This window comes from Sitophilus oryzae, unplaced genomic scaffold (assembly GCF_002938485.1).
Source record: "Sitophilus oryzae breed Bouriz unplaced genomic scaffold, Soryzae_2.0 scaffold_551_pilon_pilon, whole genome shotgun sequence".
Taxonomy (NCBI): Eukaryota; Metazoa; Arthropoda; class Insecta; order Coleoptera; family Curculionidae; genus Sitophilus; species Sitophilus oryzae.
The window spans coordinates 1,757,892-1,779,330 of NW_022147142.1; the positions used below are offsets into that span (position 1 = coordinate 1,757,892).

Genomic DNA, 21,439 nt, shown 5'->3' on the forward strand with positions numbered 1-21,439 from the left:
TCACTTGATCAGGTCTGTTGTAGTGAATAAAACATGGCAATTGCGTTTGCAAATAGAAATTATTTTTGTATTCGATAGGAAGTCGAGACCATATATTTAAAAGCGTATAGGGGCTAATATGCTCTGCTAGAAATTCTACAGACAGTGCTTTTAACTCCTCTGTAGTATATTTTGCCAAATCCAAATACATGTTTACTTTTCAAGTGGTTAAATAATACTAAAGAATAAAACGCTAAATTATTATTTTTATACATTTATTCACAACAGTTACAAGGTGTTATTTTTACAAGTAACTCTAACCTATAATTAGCAATAAACTTTTGATTTAAAAAATTATGCGTATATCGTAGGGTGAGTCATCCAAACAAATCATTTAGTATGTTTATGGGAGATCTTCAATTCTAGAAGTTTCGAAAACATATACTGTTTCTCTTCGTAAAATTTTATAAGTTCTTTTAATTGTTGTAAATTAGCCAAATGTTTCTCTAGTAAAAAATTTTATATCTTCGGTAGACATCTTTCTCCTTTTACACATATTTACTCTTCAAGTGTGTTAAATAATACTAAAGAATAAAGCGTTATAGTTATTAACGTAATAAGGCCGATAAACAACAAATAACGGCCGGGCTGAAGTTTGTGATCCGAGGCGATAGCCGAGATCATAGCAGCCAAGGCCGTTATTTGTTATCGGCCGTGTTGCGTTCTAGATTTTTCGTCATACTGCAGATTTTTAGAGCAATAAACACTACTATTTAATAACAAATTTTATTGAACAATAACACAAGTAAGGATAAAAATACATAATGTCTTATACTAAAAATTCATTTTTCATGATAATGAACATGGAAATTAAAAGTGCACTTGTTGTTCTTAGAAATCTGTAATCCTTCCCAGGGATTTACAGATTTTATAGAAGAAGATGATGCTACTGAAGAATGGCAAATATTTGTATCCACTAAAGACACATTATTTTTGGAGCTATCATGAAAAAGTTGATTTGTTATTTTCATTCTTTTGAAACTGATTTTCTATGTAAGTTTTCTGCCACTGTTGAAGACTCCCATCCTCCTAGCTCCTTTTAGCGATAGTAAATCACCACCATTTTCGGCGAGCATGGTTGCTGATGATCTACGAAATGAATGCCCTGTATAACGTTCTGATTCTCCAAGTTCAAAAATTTTGCAATTTTCTGCGTACGCTCCCGATGGTATGTATACCGACGATTTGCTTAACACACTTGCCTTTCTTGCAACCAATGAAAAAATTTTGGATTGTCAAAGTTACGAGGACGCAGGTTGATGTATTTTTGTATAAACCATAGGCATCAAACGGAAGGCCTGTTTTTGGAATAAGAAATTTCCTATCTTTCTTATTTTTAGTATTTCTTAATGAGACAAGAATATTTTTCTCCGAATCTTCGAAATCATCAACTGTGAGTGACCAAAGCTCGCTGCGCCTACAAGCTCCAAGAATATCAAGCACCAATACAATTTTTTCGAGTAACCAGGTGTAATCATCGGCATCCAGTAGAAAATTATTTATGTCATTCTCCGACAGAACTTTGGCTTTTTGGTGAATAACCTTCGTTTTGCGCCTCAGAAACATGAACAGTTTACCAAATCTATGAACAAATATAATTTAGATGAGTATGATTAAATATCGAAGAATATAATGGCTTTTTACCTTGATATGTCGATGTTTTCATATACTCTCAACGCAAGCTTCAGCATGGAATCTTTGTCCACAGTGATGTAGGAGAATACATTTCAGACATTCTTTTAGCATAAGCCAGCAATACCGCTTCATTTACGCTGTTTATACTTCTATCCTGCCGCCACTTCAAAAAATTGTCATATTCCTGCTGATATCTCTCTCTGGTTATAGTCGGAAGTATAATTTTGAGTAGCCGCAGCCGCTTCCTCCTGTATTTCCAACGGAATTTCTCGCGACATCTCGCTATGGTCTATTTTCCCAATTTTTGAAAAGTCCAACTGACAATAAATAGTCATTGTTGCAGGTGACACACGTTACGATTACCTTAGAAACTTAACGGCCGCCGGCCGTTATGATAACGTCCGGCGGACGTTATATGCATCTTTTCCATTCTGATTTTGCTTATGTTATAATAATATAACAATACAGTATGACGAAAAATTATTATTTCTATACATTTATTCACAAGAGGTAAATACACATATGAGTTGAAAATCATTTTTGAGTTTATTTGGATTAATTTCTAGAAATTCCAACATATAATATGATAATTCACAAACATTTAAATAACAATATTTTTTAATTTCTTCCAAACAATTTTCTTCAGAGACATTACAAGCTCTAATATAATGTAAAAGATTATCGTAAAAAGGTCTTAAGTCTAATTTTACAGTAACTCTAACCTATAATTAACAATACACTTTTGATTTAAAATTAATCGAATGTCTTCCATAGTGAAACAAAACGGCACATCCAAGCACATCACTGTAATTATCCACTCTTCTAAGAATTTGCTTGCTTTAACGGTGAAATTTTCAGATAGGGCTTGAACAGTTTTCTCCATTTTCTCATTGTCAGGTACCAAAATAAATGATGATGCAATGTTCAAAAACTCGAACCAATCCGTATCGTCAAATGATATTATTATTAGTTCATTGGGTAGGTTGAATAATTTGTTCACAATTTTAACTGATGGTACCAATCCTTTCGCGATACTTATTCCAGCAACAATATCAAAGTTCTTCGTGGGATAACACGTTTCAGCCAATAATCTGCGTTCTTTCTTGATTTCCGTATTACTTCGTAAAACCATACTGTTTAGATACTCGAAATAATCTGGTGAGGAACATGATGAATTTGAGGTTATGTCTAGCGCTCTCATATCGACATACGCACAAACAGATGTCTTGACGATTATTAATTGATCGTATATGTTTTATTTCCTTCCCCTACCACCACCAAACTAATTTATTTGTTTAAACTTGTTTATATTCAATTCTAAAAATAGAATCTTACGTAACGACCAACCGCTATCTCTTTCCTGGAAAGCACCAGATTTCGTCACTAAGACTTGTTTAAACTCGTTGAATACTTCATCCAGATTTGTATTTTCGTAAACAACATCATATCGGGAATTAAACGATTTAATATCTTCTTTCGTTTCAGATCCTAATATGTATGAACAAAATAATTCCATATTGAATTTGATGGAGGTATGAATCGATATATGTTCCTGAAGTAAACGTACAATAGTATCTTTAAGAGCATCTAAATAATAGGATATATTATTCGAATGTGATTCAGAGGTTATCCTATAAGATTTAATTCGATTTTTAAAAGCACACCTAACAAGCTGAATTCCAGGTTCTAATTCTACACAACACTGATTTTTATGTTGATGACTTAAACAGTGGAAATTACACTCCTTACACAATGAATGCATTTTGAATACTGAAGAGGTTTAGACAATGTCTTTACTTTTATCAATCCAACTATTATGTGATTTGTCGAATCCTAACACTTGACTAGAATTTTATTTCCTTTCTTTTTCAACACTTGCTCTACAAGATAGATTTCAGGTTGTTTAGTTTTCTGTAATTCTTCTTCGTAAAATCCACCGCTGATGGGATTACCTTGATAACCTTCTAAGAGGTACGTTACAGGGTTTGTGATTTTTACTTTAGATACTTTGAAAAGCTCAGTGGTCCAATTTGGCGTATATCCTTTTTCAAAAAGATGTTTCTGTTTTGAGATTCTAACGGTATCGCCAACTTTAAATTTTGATTTTCCCGCTACCTTAATATGACTATAAACGCCACCTAGTAGTTTCTCTTCACTATTACTATCCACATTCTTCGGTTTCATTCCAATGGTTCTGTGTTTCGTATCGTTATAGTCTTCTGTAACTTTATTTAGTAATTCCAGCCATCTATGGTTCCCATTCAACGTAAACGATCTAAACAATTTTTCCTTAATAGTGCGAATTACACGTTCAGCTATAGAGGCTTTCAAAGGACTAAAAGTACTGTAGTGTTGGATCTTGTATTTTTTCATCAAATTTTGAAACTGACTGTTGTAATACTCTTTGCCATTATCCGACACCAACTTTTTAGGAATTCTGTTTGAAGATTTCAATATGATTTCCATGGCCTTAGTAATGTCTGGTGCAGATTTTGATTTTACAGGTTTTGTCCATAGATATTTGGAAAAACAATCAATCACAACCAAGATATATTTATAGCCCTTATTCTCTCGAGAATATTGATCTAATTGAGCAAGATCGGTGGCAAAAGTATCGTCTAAACCATACTGAATAAATCTTCGTCTTTTGAATTTAATACGAGCGGGTTTATGAAGTTCCCTAACGACTTGTTCTCTAGAACCCATCGCTTTGTCTAACGAAATAGTGCTGGTATATGTGTATTTATATTTTATTTTGGGTTAGAATTTTTTTTACTTAATAATAAATCTTCAAGGACACCTTTTACATCACCCAAATCGTTTGATAAATCGTCTATTTTCTGGTTTGTTATTGTCTTAAACGAATCAAGCACTCTCTGATATTGTGCTGCTATATCCGTATCAATGTTCTGTATATCATGCTCAATGTTTGATAGTTTAGAATTGATACTATCCAGTTCTAGACGTTTAGCCTTATTGGATTTTTTCAATCACCGTATCTGTATAATTCTTTATCGCACTCTTCCAGCATACAAGATCTATATGCAGTTTCTTGACTATCTCATCCTCTAAAGTTCCAAATTTCTTATCCATATCCGTTAGACGTGTTGAAATTTTTGAAAACGTCTCCTGTAAGTCTATCTCTAACGCTTCTAATCTTTCGGCAAGAACACTGTTAAATGCGTTTATTGTTTCCATAGAACGAGCTTGAAATTTTATCTCTTCGCGGACTTTCCCTGCTAGCTCATCAGTATATCGTTTAGTCGATACATCGCTCTCTTCTGTAGGGTCTTCAACATTAGTTATTTTTCGATTTTCAAAATCATAATCTCCTTCAGGTGTGTGGGAAAATTCAGGTTGAGGGTGTACTAACCTTCGCTTGGAAGATAAAGACCATCCGAACTTGTTCATGGTTGAAATAATAATGCTCAAATATCTAGTATAACACTTTATTTATAGGTTCAACTACACCTAGTTCTAACAATTCTTCAAGAATACTCATTATTTCATTCGTATGGTTTCCGTTTCCTGCTGTTTGAGAGGCATCCAGTTTACTTAATCTATCCACCAACTCGTTGACGTCATCATAATAAATATATTCTTTAGGTTTTTCATTATACTCAAGTAGTGCGGATCCAGATTTAGTTTGCGATCTGGTTTTAGGGATTTTCTGTGCTATATTGCTGGCTGATGAATGCCTAAGTCTTGAACCTTCAAGCGAAGCCGAAGATGCAGCTGTAATCAATGGTTTAACGAAATCCCTATATTTCACAGATTTACTACCTCTCAATTGTCCCAATGGACTAAAATCTCTTTTGTGAACGTTGGTTTGCTTCAATATTTTCTGAAATTGAACTCTATCGTTTTCAGTAAAGTGCATAGGTTTCTTTAGAAATAACAATTCATATAAACCACGATTTCCTTTGTAAATAGAATCGCCTACTCGTATATCACCATTTTGAAGAAAATCCACTTTTTCCGTCCCCATTTTCCAAGTTTCAGTTGGTGCATTATGTTGTAAACCATACGTATGATCTATTTCATCGGAATCTATAAAGTACTTATCGATAAATTCATGTGCTATTTTTGGATACTGATCCAAGTAGCTCTTGTACACTTCAGTTTGTTCTAGAATTGATTTTTGAAGATCTTCGTTAGCATCTTTAAATGCTTGTAGTGATTGTACTTCCATAAAAACATTATCATCATCATCATTATCACTGTTTCCAGACTTCTCCGCAATCATTTCAGTCGGCTGGAATTCAACATACTTTTGAGAACTGCGTTCAGGTTTCGGCTGTTTCTTTATCGATGATGGTGGTGTTATCTTTTCCATCTTTACAATTTCCTCTTCCTTGTTCTTTATTGTTCTGTCTGCGAGTTTATTTAAGGGTATAGTTATAGGTCCCAATATTCTATTTAGAGTTTCATCTCCCTCATCACGTTCTAATTTCAAGGCTAGATGTTTTTTTCGTATATGTCTAGCAGCATTTATAATCTTTCTCTGAACTTCTCGCTCATCTTTTGTTAATATTTTAGGCATTTCGGAACCCGATCTGTTTCAATCAGGTCCGTTCAATCAGGTCCGTTCAATCAGGTCTGTTACAATCGGACCTGTTTCAATCAGGTCTGTTTCAATCAGGTCTGTTCCAATCGGGTCTGTTTCAATCAGGTCTGTTTCAATCAGGTCTGTTGCAATCGGATCGTCTGATACTAGGTGTATCCTCGATCAAGGACTCTACATACTAACCATTAAACTATGTTTATGGTATTATATAGGTATTAAATCTGCTTCGGTAACGGCTTTGTGAATATCACAGTCTTTAACAATAACAAGAAATCCATATTTGTCTTTCCAACATTCAGAACATATATCCTTAAACATGTTTATCGACATGTCTGTATTTACGTGATCATCATACACATGCCTAAGATTAGTATCATCTTGCTTGAAAAGTATCAACATATTAGCATTATCTCGAACCAATTGTTTAGGGATCTTTGAATAGGTCTGACAGAGGTAAAACGAGTCGATTGCATTGTGACGACCCATGCAAAAATAATTTCTAATTTTATCTTGTTTCTCACAAGCTACATCATCGAATATGAAGACAGAGTCGGGTTTGGCGTTTACGGGATCCAATACACTATCGTTATCGCTGTATCCGTAGTAATTAACACCTTTAATACGATCCAAAACCTGTTGCAAAAATGTGTATTTGTCTTGAAAGAGAGACTTTGAGTAAACATACACGTTCTCAAACCGAAGTCCGTTTGGATCTGTTAAAAGACTTAACATCACATTCGTTTTTCCTGAATTACTGGGGCCACAGATTATAGCCCTTATAGTATTTGGTAATAGATCGCTATGTCGATTTCTAGCATCACCCTGTGCGATATCGAAATTACAAACATCAATATCGATTTTCTGTTTAACTTTTCTCATTTTTTTTTTCACATATATACGATGTTTATTCGATCACGTCTTCAGTTGTAATGAGAACGTCAAAGGGTAAAGGTCTCTTAAATAGGGCTATCAATAAATTACCATTTGAACTTCATTTACCTGGTTACCAGTATTGTGGTCCGGGAACAAAGCTTGCTAAACGATTAGCTAGAGGAGATCCAGGCATAAACGAATTAGATCGAGCGTGTAAGGAGCACGATATCGCATACTCGAAAGAAAAGGATTTGAATCGACGACATCAAGCCGATAAAGTGTTGGAGGAAAAAGCGTGGGAAAGAGTTAAAGCTTTGGATTCTAATATCGGAGAAAAAAGTGCTGCGTGGCTTGTTACAAACGCAATGAAAACAAAACGAAAGCTTGGTATGGGTGTTAAACGAAAACCCTTCAAATCTTTTATTGTTAATAAAGTGAAGAGACATATTAAACATTATGGTAATGGCACCCTCAAGGATAATATTAAACTAGCACTGAGAGCAGCTCGCATGAGTGTTAAACAAGCTGGTGGTAGAAGAAAAGTTAAAGTACCTAGAGTTATCCCAGTACCTAAAGTCGGAGGAATTTTACCTCTTATTCCGCTCTTCGCAGGCCTAAGTGCTTTGGGAGCTCTTACCGGAGGCGCTGCTTCTGTCGCTAAAGCTGTTCAAGATAGCCGAGCGGCAAGAGATAAATTAAAGGAATCTCAACGACATAACGAAACCATGGAAGCCATTGCGTTGGGTAAAAGAGGAAGCGGATTATACCTTGCCAAACACAAGACAGGATATGGATTATTTCTTCAGAAGCAATTGCCAAAAAACTACCAATAAAGCTACCCAATCGACCTTTGTCTAACCTAGATATACAGAAATATGTAAAGAAATTAAAAATTGTCAACTTCAGAGGAGTATTTATGCGAAATGCTCTACCACAAACACCTAGAACGAACGAGTGCGGTGTTGTAAATTTGGACGAGATTGAAGGAGATGGAACTCATTGGGTAGCATATAGAAAAACGAAGGATAAAGTTGTGTATTTTGATAGTTTTGGAAATTTAAACCCACCAAAAGAAATTGTTCGATATTTCAAGAAATGTAAAATATATTATAATTACGACCAGTATCAAACATATAATACATACAATTGTGGTCATCTTGCATTGTCCTTTCTCTATAATAATAAATAGTTATAAAAGAACATGTGTTTTAATTTCACGCTCAGTCATGTCTCAGACATTCACGCTGAAAGGTCGTTCTAGCTGTTTAAGCGTGGACATTAATCCTCCAATAGAACTCGATTCTAGATACAGTTATTCTCTAGCTCTGATATCTCTCAGTACCTGGAATTCAATACCGAATATCGAACCAGGTCGAAATAAGTTTCATTATTCTGTAGACGGTATAAAGCAAATAATTGAAATTCCAACAGGATCTTACGAGATTACCGACATTGAAGAGTATTTGCAAAAAAGAGCTAAGTTCGAAGAGTAAAACCGTTATAAAGTTACACCCTAATAATAATACACTAAAGTGTGAAATAAAAGGTTTATTCTCACAGCTGTAGAAACATATTTCCAACGATAATCATGCGCAATAGGGTAAGACGCGTTCGCACAGAAATTTTTGATTGGTTTCCAACCAACAGTAAGCTGTTCACACAGAAAATTCTGATTGTTGGCTGACAGTCAGACCAGTTCGCGGATCTTTTGCAAGTAAAGTGTCCGGCGCATGCGTATTGCAACTCGACGTCATTGCTTCATTGCTTGGTAAACTTAACCTACAAAACGTGTGTTGTTTTTGTTTAGTGTTTTTTTTCTTCAAAAAATAAAGAACAGAAATGAGCGATTTTGAATCTTCCGAAGAATCTGAGGCGTCCGAATTTTCGGATACAGACACAGACCTAGAAGAGCTGATAGGTCTGTTCCAAGAAGTATCCCTGACTAGTCAGCACGTTTCTCATTGGTTAAAATGCGTAGAAACCTGAGGCCCGATTCTGTAAACATTTCTCTTGTCTAGTAACTCATCATTCGTATACAAATAGCATAGGCTAGACAAGAAATTTCTTGCTACGGAGCTTACAGAATCCCACTGCTGATTGTTAGTCAGGTTTCTACGCATTTCAACCAATAAGAACCGCGCTGACTAGTCAGGGATTCTTCTTGGAACAGACCTGATGGAGGAACGGGTCAGGCCCAAGAATCAAAATTACTTGGATGAAACGGTGCCCCAGTTCAACAGAACTGAATTCCTGGAACATTTTAGAGTTAGCCGTGAAGTAGCAAACGATATTTCTCAAAGATTTGCAAATAGTGAATACTATAAGGAACAGTCAGGACCATATGGAAAATTAACCTCATTACAGTACACTTATATATTTTTATGGTATGCAGGGCATCAAACCGCTAGCTTCCGTGATGTAGCTGACAGATTTAATGTGACTATCAGTGTTCTACATAAAATTATCAAAAGAATGATATATTTCTTAAGTAACCTTTCACCTGAGGTTATAAAATGGCCAAATGATGTGGAGAAGCAGGAAATAGAACAGTATTTTCGCCATAAAAATACGTTTCCCGGAATTATTGGGCTAATTGACGGAACCCACATTAAAATAGATAAACCCCAGGATGATCCTGACTCCTATATTAATCGAAAGGGCTTTTACTCTGTTCAGGTAGGTTTAACTTGACATTGACACTTTTTATTTTGTTACTGCTTTTGCCTGGACCCTAATACCCACTAAATTGTTATACAGAACAATTATTACTGTACTGTATTGCATAAAATATACCGGATGATGCATCAGCTCATGACAGGAAATCCCATGTTAATTTCAGGGGTGTCGATTATTGGCTCCCCTATTTATTTTAGAACAAACTTTTAATGGAACTTTTTGAAGTACTAGATTAGGTCAGGCTACCTACCAACTTTGATTCTTATTCTTTAAGGCATTTTTAAGTTATTTGTAAAATTAGATCCTTAAAAAACATAATTTGTACATCCCTGTATAACCGTAAAACACTCCAACTACCAGCAATTTATTAAATTTTATGACATTGGCATAAAAAGCATATAATTTTGACGTATTTGAGGAATCTAATTTTGCAAATATTTTAAAAACGGCTTAGCAAATGAGTTTCAAAGTTGGTAGGTAGCGACCTAATCCAATACTTCAAAAAGTTCCTTTAAAAGTTTGTTCTAAAATCAATAGGGGAACCAATAAATCGACACCCCTGAAATTAACACGGGATTTCCTATTTGTCCTTACCTGATGCATCACCCGGTATGTGAATATCAAAATTTTAAGTGTTTTTTTTTTCACAGGTGCAACTGGTATGTGACCATAATCTTCGCATTACTGACATATTCACAGGGTATCCAGGATCCGTACATGATGCCCGAGTGTTCAGAACATCTCCATTAAGTGAGACATTGGAAGAAAAATGTGGAGAATTTCACTTGCTAGGAGACAGTGCTTATCCATTATTAAAAAATGTGTTAACACCCTTTCCAGATAGAGGCCTGTTAAATAGACAACAAATTAATTACAATATACAACATTCCAGCAACAGAGTAAAGATTGAGCACTGTAATGGGGTATTAAAGCAAAAATGGCGTCAGCTGTATCATTTGAAATTAAGGGATATTAGGCTCATCGTTAACTTCATTAGAGCATGTTGTGTTCTTCACAATTTAGGGTTGCAAGATGGTGTTGCACTAGATTTAGAAGAAAATGTAGAACCAGTTGAACCTGCTCCACGTCTAGACCCCGATAATATAGAACAGGGCATTCAGGAAGATTTAAATGCTGTAGCAAAACGAAATCACATTGTAAACATCCTTGGACAATAAATGCATAATAATTTTTTGGGACTTGCCCAATACCAAGGGACATTGTTTAAAGTCTGCCAAATTATCTGTCACTTCTTGTGTAAGCCATACAAATTGTACGCTACATATTAGATTTTTTTAGTGTTTACTTAAATAAAACTAAAATTTCGCATTTTTTTTTGTTTTAGAAGTTATATAAAATGACAGGCTTTTCAAGAGCCGTTTATAACTATTGAAATGTGCAAATGTGGTTTTTGAAATAATTTTTAACAAAATAATTGTGCTATCAAGATGCTATCTTCAGTTACAAAATCACAAGAATCACATTTATAAATGAATTTCTTGCTTCCTTAAACATTAAATCTGCTTTTATTGCACATGAAAGTTGTGTGTAAGCATTCCTTCATCCAAAAACATTCATTGCTTTCAGGGGAAGTGAAATTCATATAAAAATGTCCCCTTACTGTGATGTTCTAACAAATTTAGCATAGAAAATATAGCTTCTTTTACATATATTTTAAACACCACACATTTGCTCTGATTCTGGTATTTTTTAAGCTAAAAATAGCCTTGCTTTTTCTGTGACACTGTATAGTTTTGAAATGTGCATTAACAATTTTTATAAAAAATCAATAATATGTGAATACATTTTTTATATTTTATTTTAACAACAAAATATACATTATACCCTGCAGCAACAGTCTTATAGTTTCCTTAGCCTACACAAATGAAAACAATTATAAACAAAAACTACATTCTTTGGTAAATACTCCTAAATAACTTGGAAAATAAAAAAAATAAGAATAAGAAAATTAAAAATAACTTGGAAAACAAACTATATAGATTCCTGGGAACACAAAACACATTTTTTCTTTTTTAAAATTTCATTTCTTTCCCCCAGTAGTGTATTCTTTTCTTCCATAAGCTTAACCTTAGCCTTTAGAATATCAACTTTTTCCCTCTCTATCAACAATCGAGCCTCATAATATTCCTTTTTGTCCCGTCTCATGTGAACTAATGTTACATTTCTATTAAGCAATGGGGTCCTTTTCTCTTTTGATCTATCTTCTTGTACTTGTAATGTAGTGGCTTTTCTTGGAGTTTCTGGGAATTTTAGGGACTCCTCTGATTGATTGTCAGGCATTTTCTGCACAGATTCGCTTGAGAGTAGAACAACCGGATTTACATTTTTCTTTCCTTTAAAGATTGCATCCATTTCTTCTAAATATTCAAAATATTTCTTTCCCTGGCCTGTTTTATTTTGATTGTCCACGTATCGTTTGTATGCTCTTTCTAAAACTCTCCATCTATTTTCTACATGACCAGCTGTAACGTTGGTTCTAAGCAATCCATTTAATTCTTTTGCTAGAATTTCCCACAATTTTTTGAAATTTTTTATTTGTGCAGTACCAACCCTCACTCTATATTTTTGGTACAAATCTAAAAGTACTTTGGTTTGATTTGTGGACCAAGTAATTGGAGCTGGAGATGTATCACTTAGTTCCTGGTTTGTTGATGCCTCAGTTGCCTTTGCCGGTGGTACAAATACAAGAAACTCTGAGAGTCCTGAAAGAAATAAAAAACAATAATTATCTATCCATATTATTCCCAATACGAAATGTGGTGCTAATATAAAACTACATACTCAGTCAACAATAGAAGGGTTTTTAGTATTCAAGATTAAACACAAATAGTAAAAGTTTACTTAAGTGACACCTTGTATTTTCAAAGAATTCCTTTTTAGGGGTTTTATATTAGCCAAATGCAGCAAGAATCCGCGTACGCCGGTAATTGCCTCTCAATTTTTGTTGAAATTTGTTCAAAAAACCCTGTTTTCTTTTTTGAAATATAAAGAAGGGGGCATTTCTACATGCCAGTTATGTTATTTAGAAATGCCTCTACTTTATATTTCACAAAAAACGCATTTAAAAATAAAACTACCGGAGCAATCAGATTCTTGCTGCATTTGTCCTATATTAACCCCCTGAAAATGAATTTTACGAAAATCTCTTAAAATATGGGGTATCACTAAAGTGAACTTTTACCACACGAACTGCCGATGGAACTACACATTAAAATACGAAATTTTAAACCTACCTGATTCACAGCTTCTAGTATCCATAATTATACAGCACAGCGGTGACGGTGGTTTTATTAATTTTCTAGGAACAATATCAAACAATATTTTTTGACTCAAGTACTAATTACTAAAAAACAAAAGTAAAGCGAGGTTAAGGATTGTTCTTCTGTTGAAAAGCGATGTTAATTCCCTGTTCGTTTCTTCTTTATTCGGTATTACGTAGGAGTTAAAATTAGTGGCAGTTAGTGGTATTAGATCAAAAAAGAAGAGTAGGGGATCCGCTGTTCGCACAGACAGTTTGAAATCGATCAGAAAGTGCATTATTTGAGACCTGCGCATTAACACCGGTTTGGAAGAAGTCACAAACATGTTGGGAACACGCTGTGAGAACAAACCTAAAGTGTATCTACGATATAGATTTTCAACCTGAAGATAGTATTGGAAAAATATTAGGATTTTCACCGCAAGTTTTAGCTGCCAACAAATTACTTGCACAAATCGAGGTATACTTGTGGAAATTTATTCCTGTGGTAACAATACGTATCGAATGCAATATCATATCTGGATCGTATACATTAATAATCCATCTCATACACTGTACGAGTTTAGTCCTAGCGTAGATCCTGGCTATAGTATAATTATCGAACCCAGGAATCTAATCTACCTTCCAGTAAATAGAAATTTTATTGATAACATTACATTGGATATATTAGATCAGGAATCAAGACCGGTCAACTTTAGAGGTGAAGACATTGTTATACGTTTGGAGCTTAAAAAGAATGGGTTTAACTTTTAAACCTTACTATTTAAATACCAGATCACAGAGCAATCAATCAGTTAGTACTTGTACACCAAAGCAGACGCTCACGTCCAAGAGCATACTTCAGCTTCACCATATTATCAGCAAATATGGACTCCGTATCAGAAAAACTACAAATATTCCAACCGGTCAACGTAGATGAATCCATTGCTCGAGAAGAATGGCATACGTATCACCCGTTCACCAAATCATTTAAGAACAGCGATGAGATAGAAATTGTTATTAATCAACAGGATGTGTTTATGGATATTAGCCAGGCTGAATTATACATTGAGGCCAAATTTTTGGAAGAAGTATCGACAGTTGTGAAAACAGGAAAATGTTCCCTGACAAATAACGTTGGAGCATTTCTATTTGAATCGATAACGTATGAATTGAATGGAAAAGTAATCGATAAAGTACGAGATCCAGGGCTTATAAGTACCGTTAAAAGTCTTTTGTGTCTCAATCAAAATGAAAGTACTGCCCTTGATGTGGCGGGATGGAATTGGCCTAGCGGTGCTGTGAAATCATATGAGCCAGAAACAGATAATTTCAGTCTCCTAATACCATTGAATTTCCTATTGAACGTCTTCTTCTCTTCTTGTACGTGCCAAAAAGGATGATAATTGTTATGTTAATTCAGAGGGAAACAAGAAAGCAGACATCACCATTTTGAATATCGAGTTAAGAGTAAAACATATCTATCCGAACGATTCTGTGAAATTAAAATTGTTTGAAGCAATTTCCAAGGACAAACCGATATTTATTGGATTTAGGAAATGGGAAATTCATGAACTACCTGCTCTACGACAAGCGAGAAAAGATGTATGGACAGTGAAGGCAGCATCTGAACGAGCGAGATATGTTGTTGTATTCTTCCAAGAAGATCGAAAAGATAACTATAAAGCTGATGGCACATATTTCGATAATTTGAAAATTACAGATGTCAAGCTTTATCTAAATTCCGAGGCCTACCCATATGAATCCCTAGATTTAAATTTCAAAACCAGACAGTTTACTAAAGCCTATTCCATGTATACGGATTTTCAAAAATCGTATTTGGGAAAGATCAATAGCGAACCTTTGCTAGATTTTACCGCTTTTGCCAGTCGAGCCCTATTTGTAATTGATTGTTCAAAACAAAACGAGGCTCTGAAAAGTAATGTGATAGATGTAAAGCTAGAATTTGAGAGTTCGGAAAATTTCCCCGAAAACACCCGAGCATTTTGTATCATCATATACGATCGAGTCATGGAATATTTACCTTTATCAGGACATGTTAGAACGCTAATTTAATCAGTTGCTGCAAGACATTGATACGATGAAGTTCGTTGTTATAGACGTACAAGGATTTCCCATCCCCGAATTTGAGGTTAAGGAATTATCCATATACGATGGAAAGAAATGAAAACCTATACGTTTAAACCAAAGATTTGTTACCACCATCTGCCGATACACCATAAGAAGACGATAAATTATATATTTCACAATGTTCATGGAATCCCTTATAATTCAGGGTATTTACCCTATAAGGCGATGTATAACATAATACAGGAGGAATTGGAAGGTGTCGATATGGTTTTCGTTAAAGGATCTATTAAAAAGGAATTTCTGCTGTGCACGTAAAACGAAATGAATCTTGATCCACCCTGTATAGTGAACTTGGAATTTACTTCTGGACCTGTGCCGAAATTAGAACAATCATACAGTAATTGTAATTATCATAGACTAGAAATATGTTCTTGTACTGTAAATAATGTTCATATATTATATGATTATATTATAAACCTTTTAACTCAATAAATTTAAATCTATTAATATCCAGTATTTTTACTTATTAGCTCATAGATTAATATTAGCTCATTTTACTGTAAACCATTGTCTTGTTCACATCGCTCTCATCATATCGTTATGGATAAATCAAGTGTATTAGAACCAATAATTAATGTAGCATTAAACATTTCCGAGAACCTGGCAGAAAAGCAAATTATTTTCCAAAGTACAAACAAAAAGAAGAAGAAGATTCAAATGTCATATGAAGGTTTTTCAACGTTTCTGGACTTTGTTGATAAAAACGTTAATAGTGATTGGTGTGATAAATCTATAGAAATTGATGGGCATTTAAACATAACTTATGCTTTTGAAGAAGAAGTGAAAGTGCTGATAATTCAAGATAGGAAATGGAAAACTTATATTGATTGGGAGGATGATTGTATATTGTTATTTAAATACTGTTTACCTATTTTTTATAATTTACTAGATGAGAGAAATGTGGAAAATAAATACACAGTGAAATGAAAAAAATTGTTTTATTTAGAATACTCTAAATATTTTTTTTTTTTATAAAATCAGTCTTGTACAATATAAAAAAGTTTGAAAAATGTTTTTCAGTACTGTTAAATACATGTGTAAAATAAATATATAATTGAAAAGCTTAAATCAAACAGTAGACATAGTATAAAACGTCTAATTTTTGTATACAATATAAATATGTTAAATATAGTAAGATAAAATATATTGAATATAATACTCTAAATAGAATACACTAAAAATACAAAAATAAAATTAACCCATCCTCTTAAACATGAAAGTAACTAAATATTAATAAATAAATAAATAAATAAATAAATAAAATATCGAAGGAAATAGAAGTGAAAAATAGCTGCCATTGGTTTCAGCCTATAGATTTTCCGATTATTTATTCATCCCTATATTTTCCTAAATCTTTGTGGCCCCATGCGAGCGTGTACTCGGAATTGGGAATAAGAAATCTCTTAATCGTCCGCGTAGGATAAGACTATCTTATTTTTTAGCTCTACATACATATTGTGTAAATGTGAACGGAAAGTGTTCATCGAGCGATAGATTTTCGTACCTGCTACATCGACCGTGTTTTTATAATCATCCAAACTAATATCTTGTTTGGTGATGTAGTCAGGCACGCCTTTGGCCTTTTCGTTAACTCACCATCCACATTTACACAATATGCTTTAGCCCAGTTCCATAAAACTCCCACAAAATTTTTCCTGCATATTCATCCTTCATACGGCCCAACACAGACGAATTTACAGGAATATCGTGTGGATTGTTTTGCGAGTAATTTGACGTATCGAATCTATCCAAATTTTCGCGCATGTCATCATAAAAATTGTCGGTTTGAATTTGTAAAATTAGAGAATCGGTGTCAGTGTAGAGCAGTGAGGCTTTATTACCGTACTTTGGTTTAATATAACTATACAAAAAATCATACATAATAGTTTTGGAAATTTCCAAAATTGAAAAACCTACGTAAATAGGTTTATTATATACGATTTTCTGTTTAGCCATATGTATTGCGACTAAATTCTCGCTAAAAATCGTCAAGTCTTTAAAATGCGGTTTGGAAATGTACGCTTCTGCCCCTAGCTTTCTACCAATATTTTCCCAGTGGGTAACTAACTTAATATTTACCCGTTTCTCCACGTTCTCCATTGTCTTTCCAAATACAGCGTTATTCATAAGTTTGAAAAAATCTTTTTCAAACTTATTTTCAGCGTTATTACGCTTTGCTGTATTTAGATCAATGTAGGTTTTCAACCAGGGAGATTGATTAAATGATAAAATGCGATGAATTTTGGCAAGTTTCAGACCATGGTTCAACGCTTGTTGTAAATTTTGATAATGAATTACATATCTAACTTTAGAATTAAAATTGGGGATTAATTTTGAAACTTTAGATCCCTCTGGTTGAACGGACTCTGGGCAAAAGGGTAATTCGTTGTGTAAATCATGTAAATGCTCCGGATACTCTAAATCGACTTCAAAAACATAACCTATATTAGAATTTTTATCGATATTCATAAAATTTAAGTTTGAAATTTCTTCTTCTGTTAGCCACGTAAAGTTACCTGTTGGTAGATATTGCGACATGGCTGCACCATATAAATTGGTAGCATCCAAGTACATAATGTAGGAAGTAGGTTTGGAAGCGTCGTATATAGACATAAATTTGTTATTCGCGATAGCTTTTCTAACACTACATTGACTGACACCGCCGCGAATCCCGTGTTTAAAGAAATGTATCATGTCTAGATCTGTCAATAATTTCAGCTCGATAGATGTAGTTTTTAAAGCCGCGTCAAAGGACAGAGATGGTGCGGTGAAGTATTGACAAGGATCTAGACCGTATGTTTGTAGACACACCTCTCTAAAATTCTCAAAAACATCAGTTAATAATAGTACGTCGGATTTTAAATATATATCTGAATATTCGCTAAAGTTTGACATTTAAATAAATTCCATACGTTCAATGCACGCTCGTAATCTCCTTGTTTGATGGCTTCTTTTCTAAGTTCGTTATAGAAGCCATCAATGGGTGGAAGCTTGGTATCGTCTAATTTGGAAAAGGAATCTACGTATGAATATGGGAAAACACCCTTCATACGAATAACCTTAAATTCTTCTTCGTTAGGGAAATACTTCCTAACTTCGCGACACTGTTGAGACGTTAAATTTTGACTTAGTTTATCTAGACTTGATGCCATGAATCGAAAACTGTCCAAAAATCTTAATTTTAAAAATATCTTTTGTTGTCGCTTTTCCTGATCGTTGTCATCCCCCACCATAATATATTTTGTAAAAGAAATATATCTTTCTTTGTTTTGGGGGATGACGTCCAATCGTTCTTCCTCCACAGCCAATTCTTTTATAAAAAGATGGCTGTCAAAATTTGACATGTTATGGAAGAACACAGGAATAAAATTAGGTACTTTAAAATTTAGGTTACAAACAGAGTGAGCCGCACCTCGATATTTTCCTGTTAGATGACAGTGGTCCCTTACTCTTTCATCTTCTACATTAAATGGTCTTTCGCAAATATGACAGTGTGTCATCTGATAAAACTCGGCTTCTTGTACGCTACTGAGAGGAGACATGGATACAATATTTTTCATAAATCGATTGTAGATTGATTTACAATCAGTCTCTAACCAATCTATGAAAACTTTATGTGCATCAGGTCCTCTAAAAGTCTTGAAAATCGACTGAGAATTATCAAAATCGCATTTAATGTAATAGGCAAAAGAATAAGGAACGTGTTGGTGTGTTTTCACCGTATAGGAAATTTCAGGATCCAGCTCGTTTTGCTCTGTTTGTATAGGTTCCAAAATAGTTTCAAAATCAGCGTATACAACAAAAGGTACTTTTAATTTTCGTTCGAAATTCGTAAATTTAAGGATATTCTCGGGAATGTTTTCACCATATTTATTTTTCTTTAAATTAACCGAAGGAGTTTCAACTACAACATGACCACAATCGTATTTTTGATGATTTTCTAATTTAATATCTGAAGAAAAATAAACCAAGCAACCATCACACAAGTATTTAGCAACTTTTTTAGCAGAAAGCTGCTGTGAGATTAGGCGAGACATATTTCTTATTAAACAATAATGATTATTGCCAGAATCATCACTGATTAATAACAAATTCACATGTCTATCTGCCTTATGAGATCTAGTAAAATACAAGGACCAACAACTTCAATAATATTCCTATCATGTTTATAACCCTTCTCGAGTCCATAAACATTAATAGAAATATTATTGAGTTGTTCAATTACAAGAAATTTGTTTTAAGGATATCGGAAAATCTATACCTGTCACATCCAATTCCTGCTCAAATGGGTGGTAATTCAGGACTCTGTTAGCGTTCTGAGTCCAATGAACTGGGTGAAAGGCGGCTAAAACCGACCATACAAAACATTTCTGGTCAGTGTTTTGTATGTTCAACACAGCCCTTTTCGCTTCTATTTCCTTCGGTAATGGTATATAAGATGAGGCTTTTAGTGGGTTGATTTTATTTACCCTTACATCTACGTGAAGGAGTTGCTGAAGAGTCCAACCTAATGTACACGAAAAAATAATTAGTATGGTGAAATCAGAAAAAATTATATACTTACCACTATCTTTTTCATTGAACTCCTGGAATCTCCGCTTAATGATAGTGGTGAACTGATCAAACAACTCCTCCAAATCGGTGCCCTGACTTGCTCCCCTGAACCTAGAGCCAAAGGACTTGGTCTCCTCTACCTCCTTTGTCTGCAGGAGGAAACGACCGAAAAGCTCCATACCGACTTTCACATTGCCAAATCTTTCGATTTGGCACCTTACCAACGCAATAATTTTTTCGCGGAGATTAGCTAAAAAATCATTAACGCTGATAGGATCTTTTTTCGATAAAAGTCGGTATGTAGCAATTCGGTTTTTGTAAGAGGTATTAACTAAGTAAACACCTTCCTCCTGCATTACCAAGTGTTCTAAAAAAAATATACGTTTTAATTTAAAGGTGTATAAAAAATAATAATAACTTACCGTTATTGAAACCAAGTCTAGCTCTCTTTGGCACCGAAGACTCTGGCTCTACCTGATTGACTAAAAGAAAAAAAAATATTTAATATAAAATAGATGCTTTCGTTAAAAATAATAGTTGAATATATTAAAAATAATTAAATAGTTAATTAATTTAAAAATAATGGAAAAAGTTAAAAAAATAATAGAAAAATATGTTAAAAAATAATTAAATAGTTAATTAATTTAAAAATAATGGAAAAAGTTAAAAAATAATAGAAAAATATGTTAAAAAAAATAATTAAATAGTTAATTAATTTAAAAGTAATGAAAAACAAATAATTACTTACTGTTAGTGGCAGAGCTTGTTCTTTTCAGGGAGGTCTTCTCTAAATTTTTTGGTTCAGGCTGATTGACTAAAATAGAAAAACCATTTAATATAAAATAAAAAATAAAATAAAAACTCACCATTAGGGGCTCCTTTACAAATCTTCATATGCCTGCCTAAACTATCACTTCTGCTAAAGGATTTCAAACATTTTTGGCACATATCTAAAATAAAAAAGCATTTTTTAAAGCCAGAACATAAAATAAAAATATTTACTTACGTTTACTAAGGCTAGCACCCTCGTCCACGCTGGTTTGGGGCGTGGCAGTTTGGATTTCATTGGCTAAAAAAATAGAAAAAACATTTAATATTGCACAATATAAAAAATAAAATAAAAAACTCACCATTACAAGTCTTCGCATGTCTTGTCAAATTCCTTTTATAGGAAAACAATTCCCCACAAGTGCTGCACAGAAACATTTTTTTTTTATTTTTCACAGTGAAACGACTAATTTCGACGAGAGGCAAGTAGAGACTGACGTGAATTGCGAGTTGTTTGCTGGTACAATGCTAGGCCGGAAACGGAAACGGAAACCGCAATCTAGAAAAACAAACGCGTGATATCATAGTCGTCATACCGGAAGCTGCAAAGTCCGATTAAAAATAATACCGACCGCAAACTCCGATAAGGAATAAATGTTGCACAATGTATTTTTCACCAAGTTTGATTTATTTTATTTTACTTAAATATTCATCACAATGATTCATCTTCTAGAAAAACAAAAGCATGACATCATGAGAGGAAGCCGTAAAGATTGAAGTATTAGATCATTTTACTGTAAACCATTGTCTTGTTCACATCGCTCTCATCATATCGTTATGGATAAATCAAGTTTGATTTATTTTTACCGTTTAAATAAATATTATTATTATTTATGAATACCCAAAAGGCATTATTA

General features: G+C 33.8%; 4 protein-coding genes across 4 annotated transcripts; 2 read left to right on the forward strand and 2 right to left on the reverse strand.

The window, feature by feature from the left end:
* Positions 1–8,701: 8,701 nt before the first annotated feature.
* LOC115887057 (putative nuclease HARBI1) lies at positions 8,702–13,291 on the forward strand. Its single transcript, XM_030906377.1, has 3 exons — positions 8,702–9,032; positions 9,285–9,790; positions 10,441–13,291. The coding sequence occupies exons 1-3, from the start codon at positions 8,954–8,956 to the stop codon at positions 10,966–10,968; spliced, it is 1,113 nt and encodes a 370-aa protein (XP_030762237.1). The 5' UTR covers positions 8,702–8,953; the 3' UTR covers positions 10,969–13,291.
* Positions 11,097–13,204, reverse strand: LOC115887058. Its single transcript, XM_030906378.1, has 2 exons — positions 13,045–13,204; positions 11,097–12,513 (listed from the first exon to the last, which is right to left on the reverse strand). Exons 1-2 carry the CDS (start codon positions 13,067–13,069, stop codon positions 11,783–11,785), a joined length of 756 nt encoding a protein of 251 aa, XP_030762238.1. The 5' UTR covers positions 13,070–13,204; the 3' UTR covers positions 11,097–11,782.
* A 645-nt stretch (positions 13,292–13,936) lies between the features above and the next one.
* LOC115887041 lies at positions 13,937–15,125 on the forward strand. Its single transcript, XM_030906364.1, has 2 exons — positions 13,937–14,384; positions 14,473–15,125. The coding sequence occupies exons 1-2, from the start codon at positions 13,937–13,939 to the stop codon at positions 15,123–15,125; spliced, it is 1,101 nt and encodes a 366-aa protein (XP_030762224.1).
* Positions 15,126–19,417: 4,292 nt separating this feature from the next.
* Positions 19,418–21,038, reverse strand: LOC115887042. Its single transcript, XM_030906365.1, has 7 exons — positions 20,885–21,038; positions 20,761–20,823; positions 20,621–20,704; positions 20,503–20,568; positions 20,177–20,236; positions 19,765–20,121; positions 19,418–19,707 (listed from the first exon to the last, which is right to left on the reverse strand). Exons 1-7 carry the CDS (start codon positions 20,958–20,960, stop codon positions 19,418–19,420), a joined length of 996 nt encoding a protein of 331 aa, XP_030762225.1. The 5' UTR covers positions 20,961–21,038.
* Between the last annotated feature and the right edge of the window lie 401 nt (positions 21,039–21,439).